At 40.9% G+C, this 17,249-nt stretch overlaps 6 protein-coding genes across 6 annotated transcripts; 3 read left to right on the top strand and 3 right to left on the bottom strand.

The window, feature by feature from the left end:
• Nucleotides 1-309: 309 nt before the first annotated feature.
• Nucleotides 310-2,943, bottom strand: SS1G_05977 (hypothetical protein; the record flags this gene model as incomplete). The annotated part of the gene is made up of 2 exons (XM_001593005.1): nucleotides 310-2,358; nucleotides 2,422-2,943. 2 exons carry the CDS (start codon nucleotides 2,941-2,943, stop codon nucleotides 310-312), a joined length of 2,571 nt encoding a protein of 856 aa, XP_001593055.1.
• Nucleotides 2,944-5,794: 2,851 nt separating this feature from the next.
• Nucleotides 5,795-5,896, bottom strand: SS1G_05976 (predicted protein; the record flags this gene model as incomplete). The annotated part of the gene is made up of 1 exon (XM_001593004.1): nucleotides 5,795-5,896. The coding sequence occupies one exon, from the start codon at nucleotides 5,894-5,896 to the stop codon at nucleotides 5,795-5,797; it is 102 nt and encodes a 33-aa protein (XP_001593054.1).
• Nucleotides 5,897-9,200: 3,304 nt separating this feature from the next.
• Nucleotides 9,201-9,347, top strand: SS1G_05975 (predicted protein; the record flags this gene model as incomplete). The annotated part of the gene is made up of 1 exon (XM_001593003.1): nucleotides 9,201-9,347. The coding sequence occupies one exon, from the start codon at nucleotides 9,201-9,203 to the stop codon at nucleotides 9,345-9,347; it is 147 nt and encodes a 48-aa protein (XP_001593053.1).
• Nucleotides 9,348-9,893: 546 nt separating this feature from the next.
• On the top strand, nucleotides 9,894-11,739 carry SS1G_05974 (hypothetical protein; the record flags this gene model as incomplete). The annotated part of the gene is made up of 2 exons (XM_001593002.1): nucleotides 9,894-10,383; nucleotides 10,430-11,739. The coding sequence occupies 2 exons, from the start codon at nucleotides 9,894-9,896 to the stop codon at nucleotides 11,737-11,739; spliced, it is 1,800 nt and encodes a 599-aa protein (XP_001593052.1).
• A 620-nt stretch (nucleotides 11,740-12,359) lies between these two features.
• On the bottom strand, nucleotides 12,360-12,679 carry SS1G_05973 (predicted protein; the record flags this gene model as incomplete). The annotated part of the gene is made up of 2 exons (XM_001593001.1): nucleotides 12,360-12,396; nucleotides 12,558-12,679. 2 exons carry the CDS (start codon nucleotides 12,677-12,679, stop codon nucleotides 12,360-12,362), a joined length of 159 nt encoding a protein of 52 aa, XP_001593051.1.
• Nucleotides 12,680-14,303: 1,624 nt separating this feature from the next.
• On the top strand, nucleotides 14,304-14,621 carry SS1G_05972 (hypothetical protein; the record flags this gene model as incomplete). Its single annotated transcript, XM_001593000.1, has 1 exon — nucleotides 14,304-14,621. The coding sequence occupies one exon, from the start codon at nucleotides 14,304-14,306 to the stop codon at nucleotides 14,619-14,621; it is 318 nt and encodes a 105-aa protein (XP_001593050.1).
• Between the last annotated feature and the right edge of the window lie 2,628 nt (nucleotides 14,622-17,249).

Here is a 17,249-nt window from a genome sequence, read left to right as displayed (position 1 = left end):
ATCAAACCTAGCTTCAACGCTCCCATCTCATGTAAAAGTTATTGTGTCATTGGCCGCCTCCTTTTTCATAAATATAATGAACATGCCAAGGTAAATAGATCGATCTCCCTACATTTCTATAAAAGAAAATCACCTTACTTAGCTACCTATCATCACCATAATCTCAGCACGCATTATAAAATCATATAATCGAGAATCCCAAACTCAATCCGAATCCAAATCCAAATTTGTAATATAATGAAAATATTTACATCCACAACTACAACTACAAGTTCAATGACCTAACCTAACCACAGCTCCGACCACGATCTAAAGCATACCCAAATACCGAACCTCAATCTTCGTCCCCTCGCTCGCACCACCCACAGCCACTTTAACCACCTCTCCAGGAACAATATCCACCAAATTATCCTCAAACCTTACATTTTCATCATCGCACTCGAGAGCTAGACCCTTGATTGGTACCTCGCTGCTGATTTCCACCGTCTTTCCATCTTTCGATAGGGTGGCGCGGAGGTTCTGGGGTTTTTGTAAGTGAACGTATTTGAGAGGTTCGGGCCAGTTGATGTAGCGGGCGATTTGGACACCAGCTTGGATGAGGTAGGCTGCGACGACGGTGCGGGATTCTTGGTCTGCGTTTGGTTTTTGTACGGGCACGTCCATGGCGATGATTTCGGTGGAGCGGTTTTCCGGGAGGAGGAGTGCAGATGCTATGGTTTTGGAGTATGTCTCTTGGCCGGTTATCACGTCGAAGGCTTTGACTACTACGTCGGCGGTGATATCTTCGAGACCTAGGTTTGAACCCCAGATTTCGATTTGCGTGGTTTTGGTGAGATGTGCGCGCGTGTATTTGTCTTTTGGGACGACATGTTCTTTGCGTGTGATACCGAGGGATATGGGGGCCATTTCACGCTTGACGGTGTAGTAGGCGTGTTTTGGTCGGAGATAGTAGTCGACGATTGCCCATGATGTTACAGGCCAGCAATCGTTGATCTGCCAGACTAGGGCACCTCCACAGTATTCTTTTCCTGGACCTTTCCATTGGCGTTTCCATAACCGATAGGCACTAGCTAAGCACTCAGCTTGCATAAGTTGTGTGGAATAGATGAATTGTTCGAGAGGATCGGGGGCGTAGCGGAAGTTTTCAACCAAATAGAGAGCTATACGACGTTCATGTCCCTCGGCTTTGTTGTGGAAATCGACGGTAGAGGACTGCGCAAAACGATCGGGATCATCTTTGCCTAGCGGGAGAAATGCCTCTATAGTTTTGATATTGGGAAATGCTTCCATGCCGAATTCCGAGACGAATCGTCCAACGAGCTTGTCGAAATTTTGGTATTTCTCCTGAGAACCGTGCCAAACATTCCATTGATGCAAATCACCGACGGTAGGATCTGTAGTTTTCTTTCCACCCCAAGGACTACCATAGTGATAGTATGTATCTGGAATTAGTTCAGCACAAGCATCTACCAAGATTTTCTCATATATGTATCTTGCTGGAAAGTTGGTCTTTAACCAGCTCTCGCTGTCTTTATTTTCAAAATCGTATGTGAGACCTTCCGATTCTTGGTATTGGTAATCCTCATTGTTACCAGCCCAGATAACGATGGAAGGATGGTGTCGAAGAAGTTTGACATTCTCCTCAGCTTCCTTCTTCACAGAAGTAAGAAACTCTGGGAAAGCAGGGTAGTTTCCGCACCCAAACATGAAATCCTGCCATACCAAAATACCTAATTCATCACAGGCATCATAAAATGCTTGCTCCTCAAATATTCCACCACCCCAGACTCGGATCATGAACTGATTTCCGTCTGCCACCAACTTAACCCAGTCGTAATACTTCTCTTTGCTAATCCGAGGAATGAAGTTATCAGCAGGAATCCAGTCGCTACCGCCACAAAAGATAGGAATGTTGTTGATCCTGAAGAAAAATGAAGTTCCTGGTTGGCCCGTCAAAGAATCTTGCACTAGCTCTGCTCGGCGCAAGCCAAATCTTTTGGTCTGTGTTGAGATACTTGTATCGTTGTGAAGTAGAGTTGCGGTAAGATCATACAACGGCTGTTTGCCATATCTGATCGGGAACCAGAGTGCTGGGTTCTCTATTTTAAAGGCATGGGTAGCATGGCCTTCCACAGCTTTGACCGTTTGAGTTGCAATGAGGTCACCGTTCAGAGTGATGTCGAACTTGACTTGCGAGCTCTCGCCTTGAACATCCGCCTTTGCGACGAGTTCTGCGATTTTCAGGGATTTATCCACGTTGCTTGTGAAGTAGACATCTGAGATGCGGGAGGTGAAAAGCTCAAGGTTTATTGGTCGCCAGGGTCCGCAAGTCATGAGTGTTGGGCCCCAATCCCATCCCTGAACGAAGTCAAAGTTAATGATCTATGTTACAATTCCATATAGCAGTTGCTTGTTACATACCCAGTGATATTGTGCTTTTCGAACAGCAAGTCTGGAAGTATCCCCATTCCAACAACCCCAATGATGATCCGGGTATTTCTCCACTATGGCACAACCTTTGAGATATGCGCTCTCAAATGTGATTTCCAGCTCATTCTCTCCCTCATTTTTCAGGTAAGAAGTAACGTCAATCCTTTCCGGTATGAACATATTGTCCGTCTTCAGGATCTCCTTTCCATTTAACAGAACGGTGGCATATGTATCTAATCCATCAAATGCCAGGACTGCTTTGACGCTAGCTTTATTGTCTGATAGTATGGCAGGCGATGAAAATGTTGTCTTGTATACCCAGACAGATTCACCAATCCATTGTACGTCGTTCTCATTTTTGCCCATGAAAGGGTCTTGTATGATGCCATTGGCAATGAGATCTAAATGAACATTCGTGGGAAATTGTGCGACAGACAGGAATTTAGAGTCTTCATTGTCTGCTTGTTTGAAGGTCCAATTATTATCAATTGGGATTATGGTATGCTGAGACATCTTGGGTGAGGCTAACACAGATGCTTTTTGGTTTGATGGCTCGTTGAGAAGGGGTGCTTCGTTCGCATTGACCAAGGAGGTATGAGTATTTTATAGAGAAATCAATTTGCGGCATGTGAGATGATATTCCAACACCCTCAAATGAACAAGCTCCTTCTTCTGTCTGGGGCTAGTTTATCTCATGGGTGAATGACCAGTAGCAAGTCCCATGGGTGTCATGGATCCGATTTGTGAGGCCTCGGAGGCTCCAAAATGGGATTTCTACATGCGGGGTCCCCCTCCCGTGGTTTGACAAAAATTGGGAATTTACTTGGCTTCTAGGATAAGAAGGAAGGGATGTTGAGTGTTGCAGGTTAGTACGGGCAGCATGATTGGTTTTTCATAGATTTTGTAATACTTTCATAAAACTGGAGAGTCGATTTGTATGTAATCTTATGTGTGATACAGTTAAAATAGATTTGGAGTTGCGTGTGATGATGTTGGTCGGAGAATCTTCGGGACACATTCTCGGAAGAGCAGCAAAGCAATTCATTTTCCTAGTCTAGTATAGTAATAAGTACTCCAGTGTATCGATATTCTCTTCAATTAATATTCCTTATTTGATCATACACCTTGTTTTGTAGTCGGAGTTTCCGTCATATCACATATTACTAATTACAGGTCTCCGGTAAGTTTTTGATTTTATGGAAGACTTGTCGTATAACCATCCTCTGGGGGCTTTCCGGGCTGTTATTCCAAGCATCCAGGACGTCGTTCCTGCAGAAACAAGGCCGAAGGTTTTCGAGAGAGCCTTTAAACGTCTAATGCCGATTGGAGATAATACATATACCAAGAGCAGATGACATGAAAGCCTCAAAACATTCCTTACCATAAAAGCGTTGACAAGCCATCCATCTTACTTACCCGCTTTGTTTCTTGGATCCTGACCTGTGTAGGTTGTATCCTAAAACCCACAACCACCTCGAAGTCCATGTATGCTTATGCGCTTTCCAATACTTTTTATTAAATTTCAATTCTCGCAATAGTCATTCAAACATGACTATATCGAACAGTTGATCTGTTTTCGGAAAGTACCTATGCAACCGGGGCTCTTCGGTTATCCAGAAAGGGAAGCGGAGGCAGCCCCTCCGCACTTTGTACAGAGCGAAATCTCTGCAACGGTCTCTCAAGTGACGATGATATATGTACGCCACAAACATGGACATTTGAGTTTTGACAAGGGAGCTCAGAATTGCCGATGTCGTATCCCTTGAATTAGCTTAAAATCATGCTTCTAAAAACGTTCTTATTCCCCGGCCCGTGACAGTACATATCTGTGCCTACAACAACCTGCGTACTACATATGCGCGACATGCAACCATGTCAAGTCAATAAATTAAAACTTGACGGATATATTAGCCGTTGGAGAATCATTGGTGAACATTCAACGGTACAGACACATTTTTTCAGGAATCTGTTCATTTTGCACAAGTTCCATCACCCATGCACGACTGTCACGACAAAGAGATCACCATTTTCATCTGGCACATCTAAGATAATTTATCAATTATCACCAGCAATTGTAACACATTTTTATCCTTCTATGGTTTACTCCTTTACCAGCGCTTAGCCTGAAGTCCGCGGGTCTATTAAAGTTACTTTCCGAAGCTTCGGACCTGACCTGCCCATGAGTGTTAAGGGTACGAAGTACATGAAGTGCTTGATTTACATGCATTGTCTTCTCAATCCTTCCAGTACTTAACTCTATTCAGCATATCGTTCTCTAAGTGGTTATACGAGGAAGACGATAATTACCAGGTGGCAAACCAGATAGAGAAAAGTTGTGACCTATTTTCAACATTTCACCGTCAAATGGCTGGATTAGATTATTTACTTGTCGTCTTGCCGTCATGGAGCAATTGACCAAGTATCTTTGCTTCTGAGTTGGAATATTTGCCCTATTGGCAGAGTAGCCTCCCGATTTGGCCTTCTACATCACCATGTTGAAGCGGACAGGGGCAACAGAGGACGGGAAATTTGCCTGAAAAACCACACTATACTGTCATTTTACTCCAACACATCTTGCGGCCCGAAAGAAAAGGCTTCATACCACTTCCCTATGAACAGCTTTTGTCAATATAGTATCCTGTGTTCTATAAACAGCCATATGTTTTCTTTTTCGGGGGATGAATAACTCTTGGCTAATAGTATATGCACTGTTCATTTGAACTTTGGTAAAGAGAAAATTCAAGCAGTGTGTTAAATGATCTAGACTCGCAACTAGATATGGAACCTTTCAATATTTGGAAGATGATACATCGTTGAAAATTCTTTCTTTATTTGAATGTTCCACATTTTTCAGACACTGTGAAAACTTCAAGTTAAAACTAAATGGAAGTAGCAAGAGCATCTGATAATCAGACTGCAGTCCAGACTAAACTATTCCAACCTGTGACCAGCGCCCGCCAATATCCAAAACATACTACGGATGTCAGCAAGGAAATTCCATGGGTCAATATTCGGCACTTAATGTGTAGTAAAGCACTGCTACTAAATCTTAGCAGCTAAGTAATTCAGTCATCAGTTCCATGCAATAGAGTAACTTCTATTCCAAACATACCCTCAACTCCTTGGATGTGACGGAGGAAAGATATATCACTACTGCTGCTAAGCTGCTTCAAAATAATTCTCTATATTTATCGGCCACCGATGAAATGAGACACCTACAACGAATACTTGATGCAGCATCGCGGAAAAAGTTTGCTGGTAGTCAACACACATGGTGAATTCCGCTGGTGCACGACTGAGCCATACAACATAACGCGGTGCTATAGATGCTCCTCAAACAATGACCATTTCGCTGCGACAAGTACTACCTCCCTTCTCGAACTTCGAAGGACCAGTAGTCAATCGAGTATTTCTGACTCCGTGTACCGGAAATCATGAGTTGCACATAAGAAGTACCATGAGACATGTTTCCAAATCATAATAGGTATGCAATATCCACCCACCAAATGTAGAAGCACTTCACCCGCATCTCGCCATTCGTTCAATAAACTTAAGTAACCATCTTGACTTCGTACCAGAGAGTGCCTCTTGCTCATGATATATACTTCACCATCCGTAAATTTCTCGCTCGACTCGCACTCACTGCTCAAGCTATCTTCACCATCTAATACACTGAAAGTAACAATCGTGATCACCATCAAGACTCGCATTATACGGCGCACAAATTAAAGACCACAAAAATCGTTCCCGTTCTCGTCCGCAGGACCCCCTCATGCTGCAGAGACACAAACCCGCGGGCGATATAGACCATATACGTACTATTTCAATGGTAGGTAGTGACGATAACAATCGACATCATCATCACTATTAGTACTATCATCCTCATCACACCGCAAAAATAACAGTAATAAAAACTTTTTCTTCATCATCCATACAATGGCGATCATATATATCAAGATTCCTCAATGCCACGCTCAGCTTTTCTAGATCTTTCTTCTTTCGTCGTCCGTAACCTACCGCCGCTCCTGAGGCTTCATCGAGCGAAATTCTAGATCTAGAAGTTACAATATATTGGGATGAGATTGCTGTATGTACCAATTGAAAGATGTAATAAGTTTGCTTCTTTTTATGGATATAGAGTTGTGGTTGTATTTAGATATTTAGATATTTATCGAGGATTGTGGGTTGAGGATAGGGGAACAGGGGATTGAGAATTGTGAATTGTGAAAGAAGTGGGGATGCAGTTTATATATCTTCCACATGCACGTCGAGAAAAGCAGTACGGAGGAAATAGCTATATGTTAGATCTTGGAAAGATTGAGATATTCGATTAGTTTCATATACAGATTATAAATATGATATTGCGACATAATGGCGCTATCTTGAAGAATTGAGGTAAGTAATTTCAGCTGCGCATCAGAGCTTGTATTTTAGTGATTTGGTGCACTGATTTTCCACTTCTGGAGGTTGTGATTTTTGTATGATGTTTAAAATTTTTGGTTTTCGATTTATTCGTTATAGTGGGGATGGTACTTAATGGTAATGGTAGTAGATATAGAGTTTGTATACTCTAAAACAAAAGCTTGGGGAATTTTGCTGAATATTATTGAGAATTATCCAGTTTTCTGTCAAAATGAATGGTGGATGCGTATCTATCTACTGATATATAGATCTGATTTTCGCCAATTTGTTTTGAGTCCGCTCGAAGATATCTAAATGCCCATTTGTAACCTAACGTTTATATCGAAAAATGGGAAATAGAGTAGATCATAATAGCTGAACACGGAGAGACAGGAACAAACAAGGAGATGGTAAGTCTTAGATATCCAAAAACTTTCAAGACATACCTGAAATGGTACTCGATAACTTATTGACTTCGCTTGTTATAGTTTTTGCAAACCCGTAACGGAATATTGAAACCTTCTAGTAAGCACTATCTTCTTATTGATGGATTCTAGACATACTTAACAAATCTAGCCTTCGTTAATGAATAGAATCCTTCGCAGCCATCCCGTTTCCCTACGTACTCTAGCCGCTCCACCCATCACCTAATTAGTGATCCATATCCATATCCATCTCCTAACTAATAGATTAGTCAGCCGAGACCTTATGTAAATTCTCCAGCTTCCATAATACTCGAGTATTTGACTCTTTAGTTACCACTTGCCACAATATTAATGAACTTCTCTCCATCCGAAATACGTACAATATTAAAGTCTCGAGATGACTTAGCAGCCTTTCAAGCAGCTGCTGCAGTGATATGACTATAGCAAGATAAGATTTTTCGTTTATCTAGATTCTAGATTACGGGGATAACCTTATGTAATCTCAATATCTCAAGATAAGAGCTCCGATGAGGATAATCGGACGATGAAGTCGGGCTCTTGGTCAAACCTCGGAATCGTGTAGATGGAGGTATAATATTCTCAAACTGATTAGTTACAGATTCATGCAAGAATTGGAAACATATCTAACGTACAATTTATTTCGAAATCTAAAGTATGGTGAATACAAGTAACTTGATTGTCCAGACAGCTTTAGATCTGGTGATCTGATTATTTGAGTGACTTTGAGGTATCGAGCCAAATTTCTACTCCCGTACATACGTTGACACTTTCAAGCGATGCCATCCCTTCCCTATCTTTAATCAGAACTTACACTTTGTCTAATCGGCAATGAGATCATTGACTGGTGTGTGAATACCTCGTATATCCCTCGCCCATTTTTTCAAATTCGTCTTTTTAAGATCTTGAATTTCCACACAAAATTTGAAATGTCCCGACGATGCGGTTTGGTGGCTTTAAATCTCGCATTTCAACATGCTTCCCTTGCTTAACATCATGAATCTCAGCCCGAGAAACTCCGACGGGGAAAGTTCCTTCGAATCCCATTCGATAGACTTTACGAGAGTGATTGTGGCTATCAGTGCATGTCTGATATCTATCCATCGAATTGGGAGTGGAATTCTTCTTGGGATAAGATAGGATTATGAGTCGCGAGTCGTGACAAATTACGTGAATTCTAAGTTACTGACAAATGAATAATGGATCCTTCCAAAACAACCGGAATTCATGTGGGATTACCCCAGGATTTTGATGAAGGACCGAGGGTCTTTATTGAGACTTGATCCTTGATGAACACATGATAACTAAAACATATCTAAGCGGTGGGGAGGCCGATTGGCTGGGTAGAGGCGAGGATATGTGATTTGGGATTTGGTGTAACTCAATCAAGGGGCTTGACACACAACACTGCTCAAGCTCATGCATGATATATCTGATGTGGAAATGCTTACGGAGAACGCTATGAAATTCACAGGTTTTGGTCACGTGTGGGCAAAAGATATGCTGAGTAACCATCAACTTTGATCTAGAATCCCCATGAAAACAACACCACTCATGGACACATCCGTCATTCGCCAATATTTGGCCTTTAACCATAAAATATGCCTGTCTGTACTCGTCGCCCGCTCCTATGCCACCGGAGGACTTTCTGGTTGGGAATCAACGTTACAGTGGGCGAGTCACTGATTATATCCTTCATTTTCATTCGTTCATTTAGTCTGATCACTATCTGCTATCACATTATGGAGATATCACCAGCCGCGAAATCACCAACATGCAGGCATCAGTCGTTACCTTCAATATTCTTAATAGGGTTCACACGGTACCTATCAAATTCAAAACAGGTACAGTCAGAATTTAGTGCCCTTTATGGTTTTAACTCCGATGCTGCATGCAAATGTTGTACCCACAATTTGTCATGGACTCATGGCATTGATGGCAAAGTTGTCGTTATCGGACGGCCAATACCATACAATTGATGGTCAGAAGTTAGAACAAGCTTTTCCAAGAATTTTCTACAAGTCGTCGATGACTCTTTGGCTGGCGCCGCAGGAAGAGAGGAGCGGAACGTAATGTGACCCTGCCCTAGGGATTCTAAACCTCCTCCCCGCCCCCATCACAGCAAAAGCCCGTTCACCTGGTCATTCAAATCAATGTTCGCTTCGGGGAACTTATCTTAGCAACATCACCGTCTTGAACAGGAAGGTGCGTATGCCGCCATCTCCTGACCAAGGAAAGTATTACCGATTCAATGGACTACTGGATAAATTTCCGTGATATAAAACTCTATTTACGAATTATGTCAACTTTTACATTATAGCTGTTTGTTTTTGCTTCAAATCCTTGCCTACTATTCTTATTTCCGTTGGTAGTATGCTTCCTATCTGCCCATGTTACACTAGTGTTCTAGCTTGATGCTTATCTACAAGATCATCCTGTCAACTACTTGAAGGAGGTGTCTACCCCTCCCGTACATAATTTTGTTAGAGGTATTTAAGATTTATGTGCTTCCTGCATCCCTATCACGAAAGGCTTTTCCAGTTTCATTCATTATTTTTGTCCAAGAGCAAGTCCTGTAGGCCTATCCTCTTGATTCGCTCTCCTCATATCTAGCCCAATATGACTACGCAGGTCGCAAATCTCGCTTTGGAGGGTGGTGATCCACGAGATCCTCATCATCCAATGGTAGGCGACGCTAAGGCGGTGGAATTGGCCATGCTAAACACTATACACGATCCCAGCATCACATTCGAAGAATACGTCTACTGGGCTGAGATCACTCGTGCTGAGGAGAAAGTTGCCAATGAAAAGTTTCTTGCAGCTCAAGGACCAAAAAAGTGGACGAGCATATTTACAAATCGGTTCTCTCGTGGAAAAGTTCCCCCTGGGACATATGACACTCCACCCGCAACAACTTCGGGATCAAAGGAAGCGATAGACGAAAAGTCTGTTGTCCTTGATGGACCACGTCAATCGGCTGTTTCGGAGGCTGAGTGGAAGACGGCGAGTCGTGCTGTCCGTACGGCTGGCTGGTCGGGTGTCTTTTACCTCATCACAACTGATATCCTTGGACCTTTCAGTGTTCCTTGGGCCTTTGGGCAAATGGGCTGTAAGTAAATTTAATATCTGAAGTTCAACAAAGTACTAACATGTAGCTGCAGATGGACCTGGAATTGCTCTCTACACTGTATTCGGTGGTTTTGCTTTATATTCTGGCTGGCAACTCTTCGCTATCTTCCTTGCACTCGACTCGGATAAATATCCAGCAAAATCGTATGGTGACCTCTTTTTCCGTGTTTTTGGAACCTGGGCTCGTCATGCGATCAACGTCGCTCAAAGTGTTCAACTACTGCTCACTGTATCTATCCTCATTCTCTCCAACGGGCAATCTATTGCACAAATCTCCAAAGGAAACCTTTGCTTCATTGTCTGTCTGATAATTTTCATGGCCGCCGGTATGATCTTGGGACAAATTCGTACACTCCAGAGATTTGGTTGGTTAGCGAATTTCGCCGTCTGGATCAACATCCTCATCATATTCATCTGTATGGGTGTTGTTGCCAACTCACCACCCAACTATGCGACAATAGAATCTTCTTATGGTTCTAACTTCGGTCCTGGTCCAGTCCACAGATATGCCGGCACCCCTCCCGCTGGCAAAGCGACTGGTGGAGATGGATTTGTCGGATCTCTGAATGGTCTAAACCAAGCCGTATATTCGTATGGTGGTGCTATGCTTTTCGTTGCTTTCCTGGCTGAAATGCGTCATCCTATGGATTTCTGGAAGGGTCTCATCTGCGCCGATCTATTCATCTACTTGGTCTACATGTTCTTTGGTATTTTTGTCTACTCCTACCAAGGGCAATATGCATACAACCCTGTCATTCAAGGTCTTTCGCCGTACAACTGGCAAACCGCAGCAAACATCATGAATTTGATCACTGGTCTTATTGCCGCTGTACTATACGGAAACATTGGCATCAAAGTTGCATACATTGATGTCTTCCAAGGTATCCTCAAGGCACCACCCTTGACCACCAGACCTGGTAAAATTCTTTGGATTGCCATGGTGCCTTTGTACTGGGCAATCGCATTTGTCATCTGCGCCGCCATCCCTCAATTCTCTTACATATCGGGATTGGTTGGAGCAATTTGCATTTTACAATTCACATACACCTTCCCCGCCATTCTCGGTGTTGGATATCAAATTCAAAAAGACGCCATGCTACCAGGAGAAGAGTCATTCGACCCCCGAACTGGAACTTACAGTTATGTGGATAGAGGTGTTCAAAGATGGATTAGAGGATTCAAGGTTAACTGGCTTTTCAACATCTTCAACTTTATATACTTTCTCGGTGCCTTGACCACGGCGGCTTTGGGTATCTACAGTAGTTGTCTTGGTCTGATCAGTGCTTTTAGTGGTGCTAGTGCCGCGACTAGTTTTGGTTGCGCATCTCCTGTTTAGTTGGGAAAGATATTTTCTGGATGAAAAACTCGGAATGGGTCGCTATATGTATGGGCTGTTTAATTTATTACGGAGAAGGAATGGAAGTCCAATAACTTATGGTGTCTGAATATGGAATAGAAATTTGGAGGCTAAAAACTCTTGGAAAGAAAGGATGTTAGATAATACTCATGTTTCAATAACAATGTTTGAATAATTGATCTTGAACTTTAGAAATATTCTAAAACGTTTCTCTGTTTAGTTATATTAGGTTAATACCCTGACGTTTTAAGATGAGATCTTTGATCTATCTTTATTTGCTTTGTATGAACCTTTGACTCGAGAATTTTTCTAAATGATTGCAGTGGGATTGGGTATTGCATCGACAGTCTTTTTTAACATCTGGAATTTTAAAATTTTATATTTTCTTGATAACCTTATTTGAATAGTTTCTTCTTGTTGACTCTGAGGTTGAATGGGAATATCCGAATGAGAGTTTATTATTTATTAGTGGCTTCTGGACTTTAAAAGGAATTTTATTATATATTTTTGGTAAAGTCTTACATTTTTGTATATTTTTAGTTTTCTGTATATTGGTATTACGCTAGTATTTAGTAATTATATCCTCATAAATACCATTTTTAGTCAACATTTACTACGGGTGTGGTGTACTCTCGGCTAAATACGTGTGAATTACCGTGTTAGAATGTCAATACGTGCTACTGTTTCACTGATTACTGTGTATTAACGCAAATACCGATAGGTCAGATAGCGGTTATATCCTCTTGGACTGGGCATCTCTTGGTTCTTCTAGATACTATGGTTTTAATAATATGTACTATCTTTCTATAGTTTCATCATCACTATCGCTATCGTTATAATCAAAGTCATTTTCAAGAATATTGCCTTCATACTCTACAACAAATTCGGGGAATCGTTTGTTGAATCCTTCCTTTCTCATTCCTACTTTGACTGTTTTGTTCACTTTCCTTTTTTCAGATAAAACATTGTCTCTTTCCGCTCACTCGTCCCGAGAGTATCTTAATTGAAAACGATTGCGGGGCGATTTGAATCGTCGTCGTTTCGATATTATGAGGAACTACAATCTGTGTAGAATGACGTAGTCCCTTAGCAATTGAGCAGTAAAAGTTTAAGGCAAAACCTTTCAGCATGATTGGAAATGCTATTACAATGAATGATTGGATTTCAATATCTGCACGCTGGCAAAATTCTTGGAAGATGATGAGTTTGTACGGAGTACTCTAGTTAAAGCTGCAGTCTCCGTCAGAGTACTTTAGTTCTTGGGTGCATATCTTGGATCACCAGATAGATTGGTTAGATCTCTTCAGATACTGGTTTTCTGTGGTGGGGTATTCATATCTTCGATTGTATCACTGGCTGAGTATGTTGGAAAAGTAGGATGAGGTGGAGATGGGGTACGTATTGAAGCTGGGAATCAAGAAGGTGGGGTAGTCGGGCTGATACAGTAGGGAGGAGGTGGGGCTGATTTGACGTCTGAGTATGCCTTCGGAGTTTTGTTGAGGTTATTTTGCATCAGTTGTTAGCTTGTTGTCGATTGGCTTTGTTCGCGTTTGGTTTCTCAAGACCATATTTGTATGGTTGTATTATCTGTATATGATGCATGTTCATGACGTTTCATCTTTATAAAAATACCCCGATTTCTAAGCCGTATATGATATCTAAATTAAGGTTTTCTTAGTCTTCTCTCTAGTTCGATTCGATCGGATTAGCCCCGTTTTAGCCCTTGTTTTCAGCTTCCCTCATAGTCGCGGTAAATTAATTAGTGAAGTAACTAAGTGGAGATAGCTTCATTTCCTAATAACAGCTTCAGGCCAAGCCCTATTCACTTTTGCCGTATATTGCGACCTCCCGTATGATTTTAGGAGTTCAGTCTTGTAAAACTTTCGGCCATCCGAGCGGCTATATAAAAAGTATTTGTTTATCAAGGAAAACGTATATGATCTACTAATTCTAGTCATCATATACGGGTCAGGGAGTACATTGGGGGTTGTGGTTCTGCTTGCTCTGTTGACCCAGTACTCCTGCCACGTTCCTCTTCGTACTCGGTTTTGCTTTGCTAGAATATTCTACCAGATTTGAACGTGGACGATTTGTCTATTTGACTTCCTTGATTTTCTCTTCTGTTCATGCCACGTAGGTTTCTGTATTTGCCGTAGTTTCAAAGTGGCATGCTTGAAAGAGTGGGAAGCCGGCTATAGGAACTTCTAACAGATTATCGTTGTAGATCTCTTCCTGTCCATACTCCTTGCATCTGAATTTGCAGTAGGCAGCTAGATCTACCGCGGTTGTTCCCGTCACCATGGATGGATTGGATCCGCTGTTGCAACCCTAGAGGAGGGATACCAAATACATATAAAGGGAATCACATTCTCAGGCTGTCAGAAATCAACTCCATCACTTCTCTTTACCTCCCGCACGAACCTGTCTAGCTGCTAGATATTTTTACTTTAATATTACCAAAGTACTCAGATAGGTATAAGAAGCTACTTAACACAAGAGCCTTCCTCATGTACTGACCTCCGTTAGGGAACAAGACAATAATCATGCCCTCCAGTGTCTGGCTCGATGGTAGGGATCATTCCCAGGAAGCTCACATTTACACTGGCACCCTCTGGTTCAAGGAGAGAAAGATTTGGGAAAACTCTTGCCACGACAACACGATCCAACTAGGCGACGCCCTCCACAAGCTTGATCCTCAGTTTAGCATGACTTTTGCGAGTAAGGAAAAGACACTTGAAGGACACACAAAAAGCATTAGCGTTAGGGTTGGAGACAATGTTATTCTGGACAAACTCAGTACTCATGACAATATGCACGAGTTGGTTGTCTCTGTTACCGCTATCCTGGCCGCAATTGCCTAGTTTGAAAGGGGAGGCACAGTCTTGGTCATTGAGGGGTTCGATCAATATGACCCACCTAGACAGCCTTCAGAATCTATCGACAATGCATCATGGAACACGTTTTGGAGCCACAGCAGGTGTTGGAGAAATGGCTGGGGGATGGTTATGGGCTGTTTAGGTAGCAGCAAGCCCTGAATTTGATTGAAATCGATTCAAGGGAACTTCTGCTCAATTCAAACATACCGTACGAATTCAATCTTAATCGATCAACTTGCTCATCAATCATCTTGTCTTCTCTATTGAGGCCTTTGGAGTATCCCGATGTGGGAATAAGACGTGCTGCCAAGTTATCAATGGATAACGATTGAATCGTACCCCGTCAATAAGCTACAGAGTAATGGATTGGTGAACTCTTATAATGTTCACTACGTCACCTTCCATGTGAAATATAATTGTTGGAATAGGATTCGTGACTAAGTATGTAGACTGTACTAAGGCTAGCTGGAGCTCGGCTATCGTTTATATAACCCCTCTCACAGCCATAACTTCAATGAATTAGACAATATTAACCAAAAAACAGAGTATAAGGTATCATATGAGACAGCTTCTCTAATGAAGTTATACGAACAGTAACGGTATATATGAACCACTGCAAATTTGTTGCTGTGGGAGAAATTCTCGTGACTGTCCTAGTAATTATTACTGCTGGTCCAAAGTCAGGAGTGCCGAGTCAGGAAAGATGCTGTCACAGAGCAGGGACTACAAGAAATTAATAGATTTAATATATCAAACGGCATGAATCCAATATGATAGATAGTACTGTATTATCTTAGTGATCAGAGACTATCCGGGTGGTAAAAAATCCTGATTGTCCTTAGGTACCGCCGCCGCCCGTATAATATAAATTACTCATTATACTAGAGATTCTTAAGAATATTATACTCTGCAGAGACTCTTTATATGATTTTCTTCTTAATAATATCAAGAAAAAGTTTCAAAGCTTTTCAGCGCGAATAGTTTGCATCCGACAAGAATAGTGTTTTTTAATATTTGATATAAGTCTAATTTATAGATTAATTACTAAATAAAATAATAAAAATAAAAATTGTATATCATACACAAAAAATGAAATCAATTCTAATAAAGTTTAAATGTATATAAATAGATGATCAAAAATTACAAAGTTAAAAAGTATTATAATAAGAAATTAAGTTAGTGTGACCAAAAGGGTGTTTATAGACCAGCAATTGTATTTAACTTAGAATCTACAGGTGAAGAGCACCTGTAGATGGGGATAGCTACTCTATATACACAAATGAATGGCCTAGCCGCAATGGCTAGGCAAAAAGAAGTCATATTTATTCCTCCAATGATCTTACTTTACCGATAACCATTGATACCTAGTACTTGTCCGGATCTGATCCTCAGGTCACCTAAATCGCATACTAATCTCGAGTAATCGTATCATGTGTGGACATGGTTAATGTACCTGAGGTTTCTTACATAATAAGGGTGGGAGGAAAGCAGGGATTTCCGTCACAGTTAGAAAGAAATTTAATTATGAATATTTTAAAATGATAATATTTAAAAGATAAATAAAGAAAGGAAATAAAAATTTATAAGAAGAATTCAAGAGAGAGTAAAACAATAAAAGATATAAAAGTATATAAGAGTCAGATATTAATAGTCTTGTAGTCAGTGATGATATATTAAGTGAGGAGTTTCCTGAAATCTACTTCTGGAATATACATATACTCATCTATCTATTTATATTAAAAAAAACATTTTCAATCTTCCCTCCTTCCCTCACCCATACCACACTATAAAATAAAGACAAACTTACAAATCAACAAACTCAACCCCTTACCTCTCTACAATCGAAACCAACATCAGAATCAGAATAGAAATCAGAAATCAGAGATATAAAAACAAATAAAGTTCCTCATCAATAAAAAGTAATCACGAAAAGAGTAAACAAAAGAAACTAATTAATAAAAAATAAAGGAAACCCAACACCTAACAGATTCAAAGTCCTTAGTCTCGCAGGAAAAGTATTTAGCACAGCAAACCAGCACACTTAATATGCCATCGTAGGGATTAGAATCACTCCCAAAGTATTTAATCTTTGTGTTAGAGGGGGTTGTTGATATTTATCTCTCTCTCTCTCACAAAAAATCCAAAAAAGAAAACTAAGTCAATAATCCAAACTAATCAAACCCATCTTTTCCATCCATCTTTTCCCATAAAATAACTATTTACAAAGCAAAATCTTAATCATCCTCTCCAATTCCTACTCGATTCGTCTCCTACATGGAGGGAATAACATTTAAATGACTACTAGGTAGGTACTAGCTAGAATTTGCGGATGTGAGTGTACTTTTTGAAGTTCTCCCGAGGATAAGCGAGTAAAATAGATGCCATGCCGGATTTAGAGAAATGCGGATCTGGAGATTCTAGGGGTTGGTGGGGTGTGGGTTTTATTTGCACAATGATGAGGAGGAGGATATATTGCATGTATGTATGAATGAGATGTGGAGGTCAGCGGTGTTGACGAACTATAAGACTGTGGGAGGAAGAATCGATAGTATGTTATATTATGCATCTGTGGAAAAAATAGAAAATACTACAAAGTAATCAAGATATAATTAT

The sequence above is a fragment of the Sclerotinia sclerotiorum genome, genomic scaffold (genome assembly GCF_000146945.2).
Source record: "Sclerotinia sclerotiorum 1980 UF-70 scaffold_7 genomic scaffold, whole genome shotgun sequence".
In the NCBI taxonomy this organism is placed as follows: Eukaryota; Fungi; Ascomycota; class Leotiomycetes; order Helotiales; family Sclerotiniaceae; genus Sclerotinia; species Sclerotinia sclerotiorum.
This window is presented reverse-complemented; position numbering and strand designations above follow the sequence as displayed.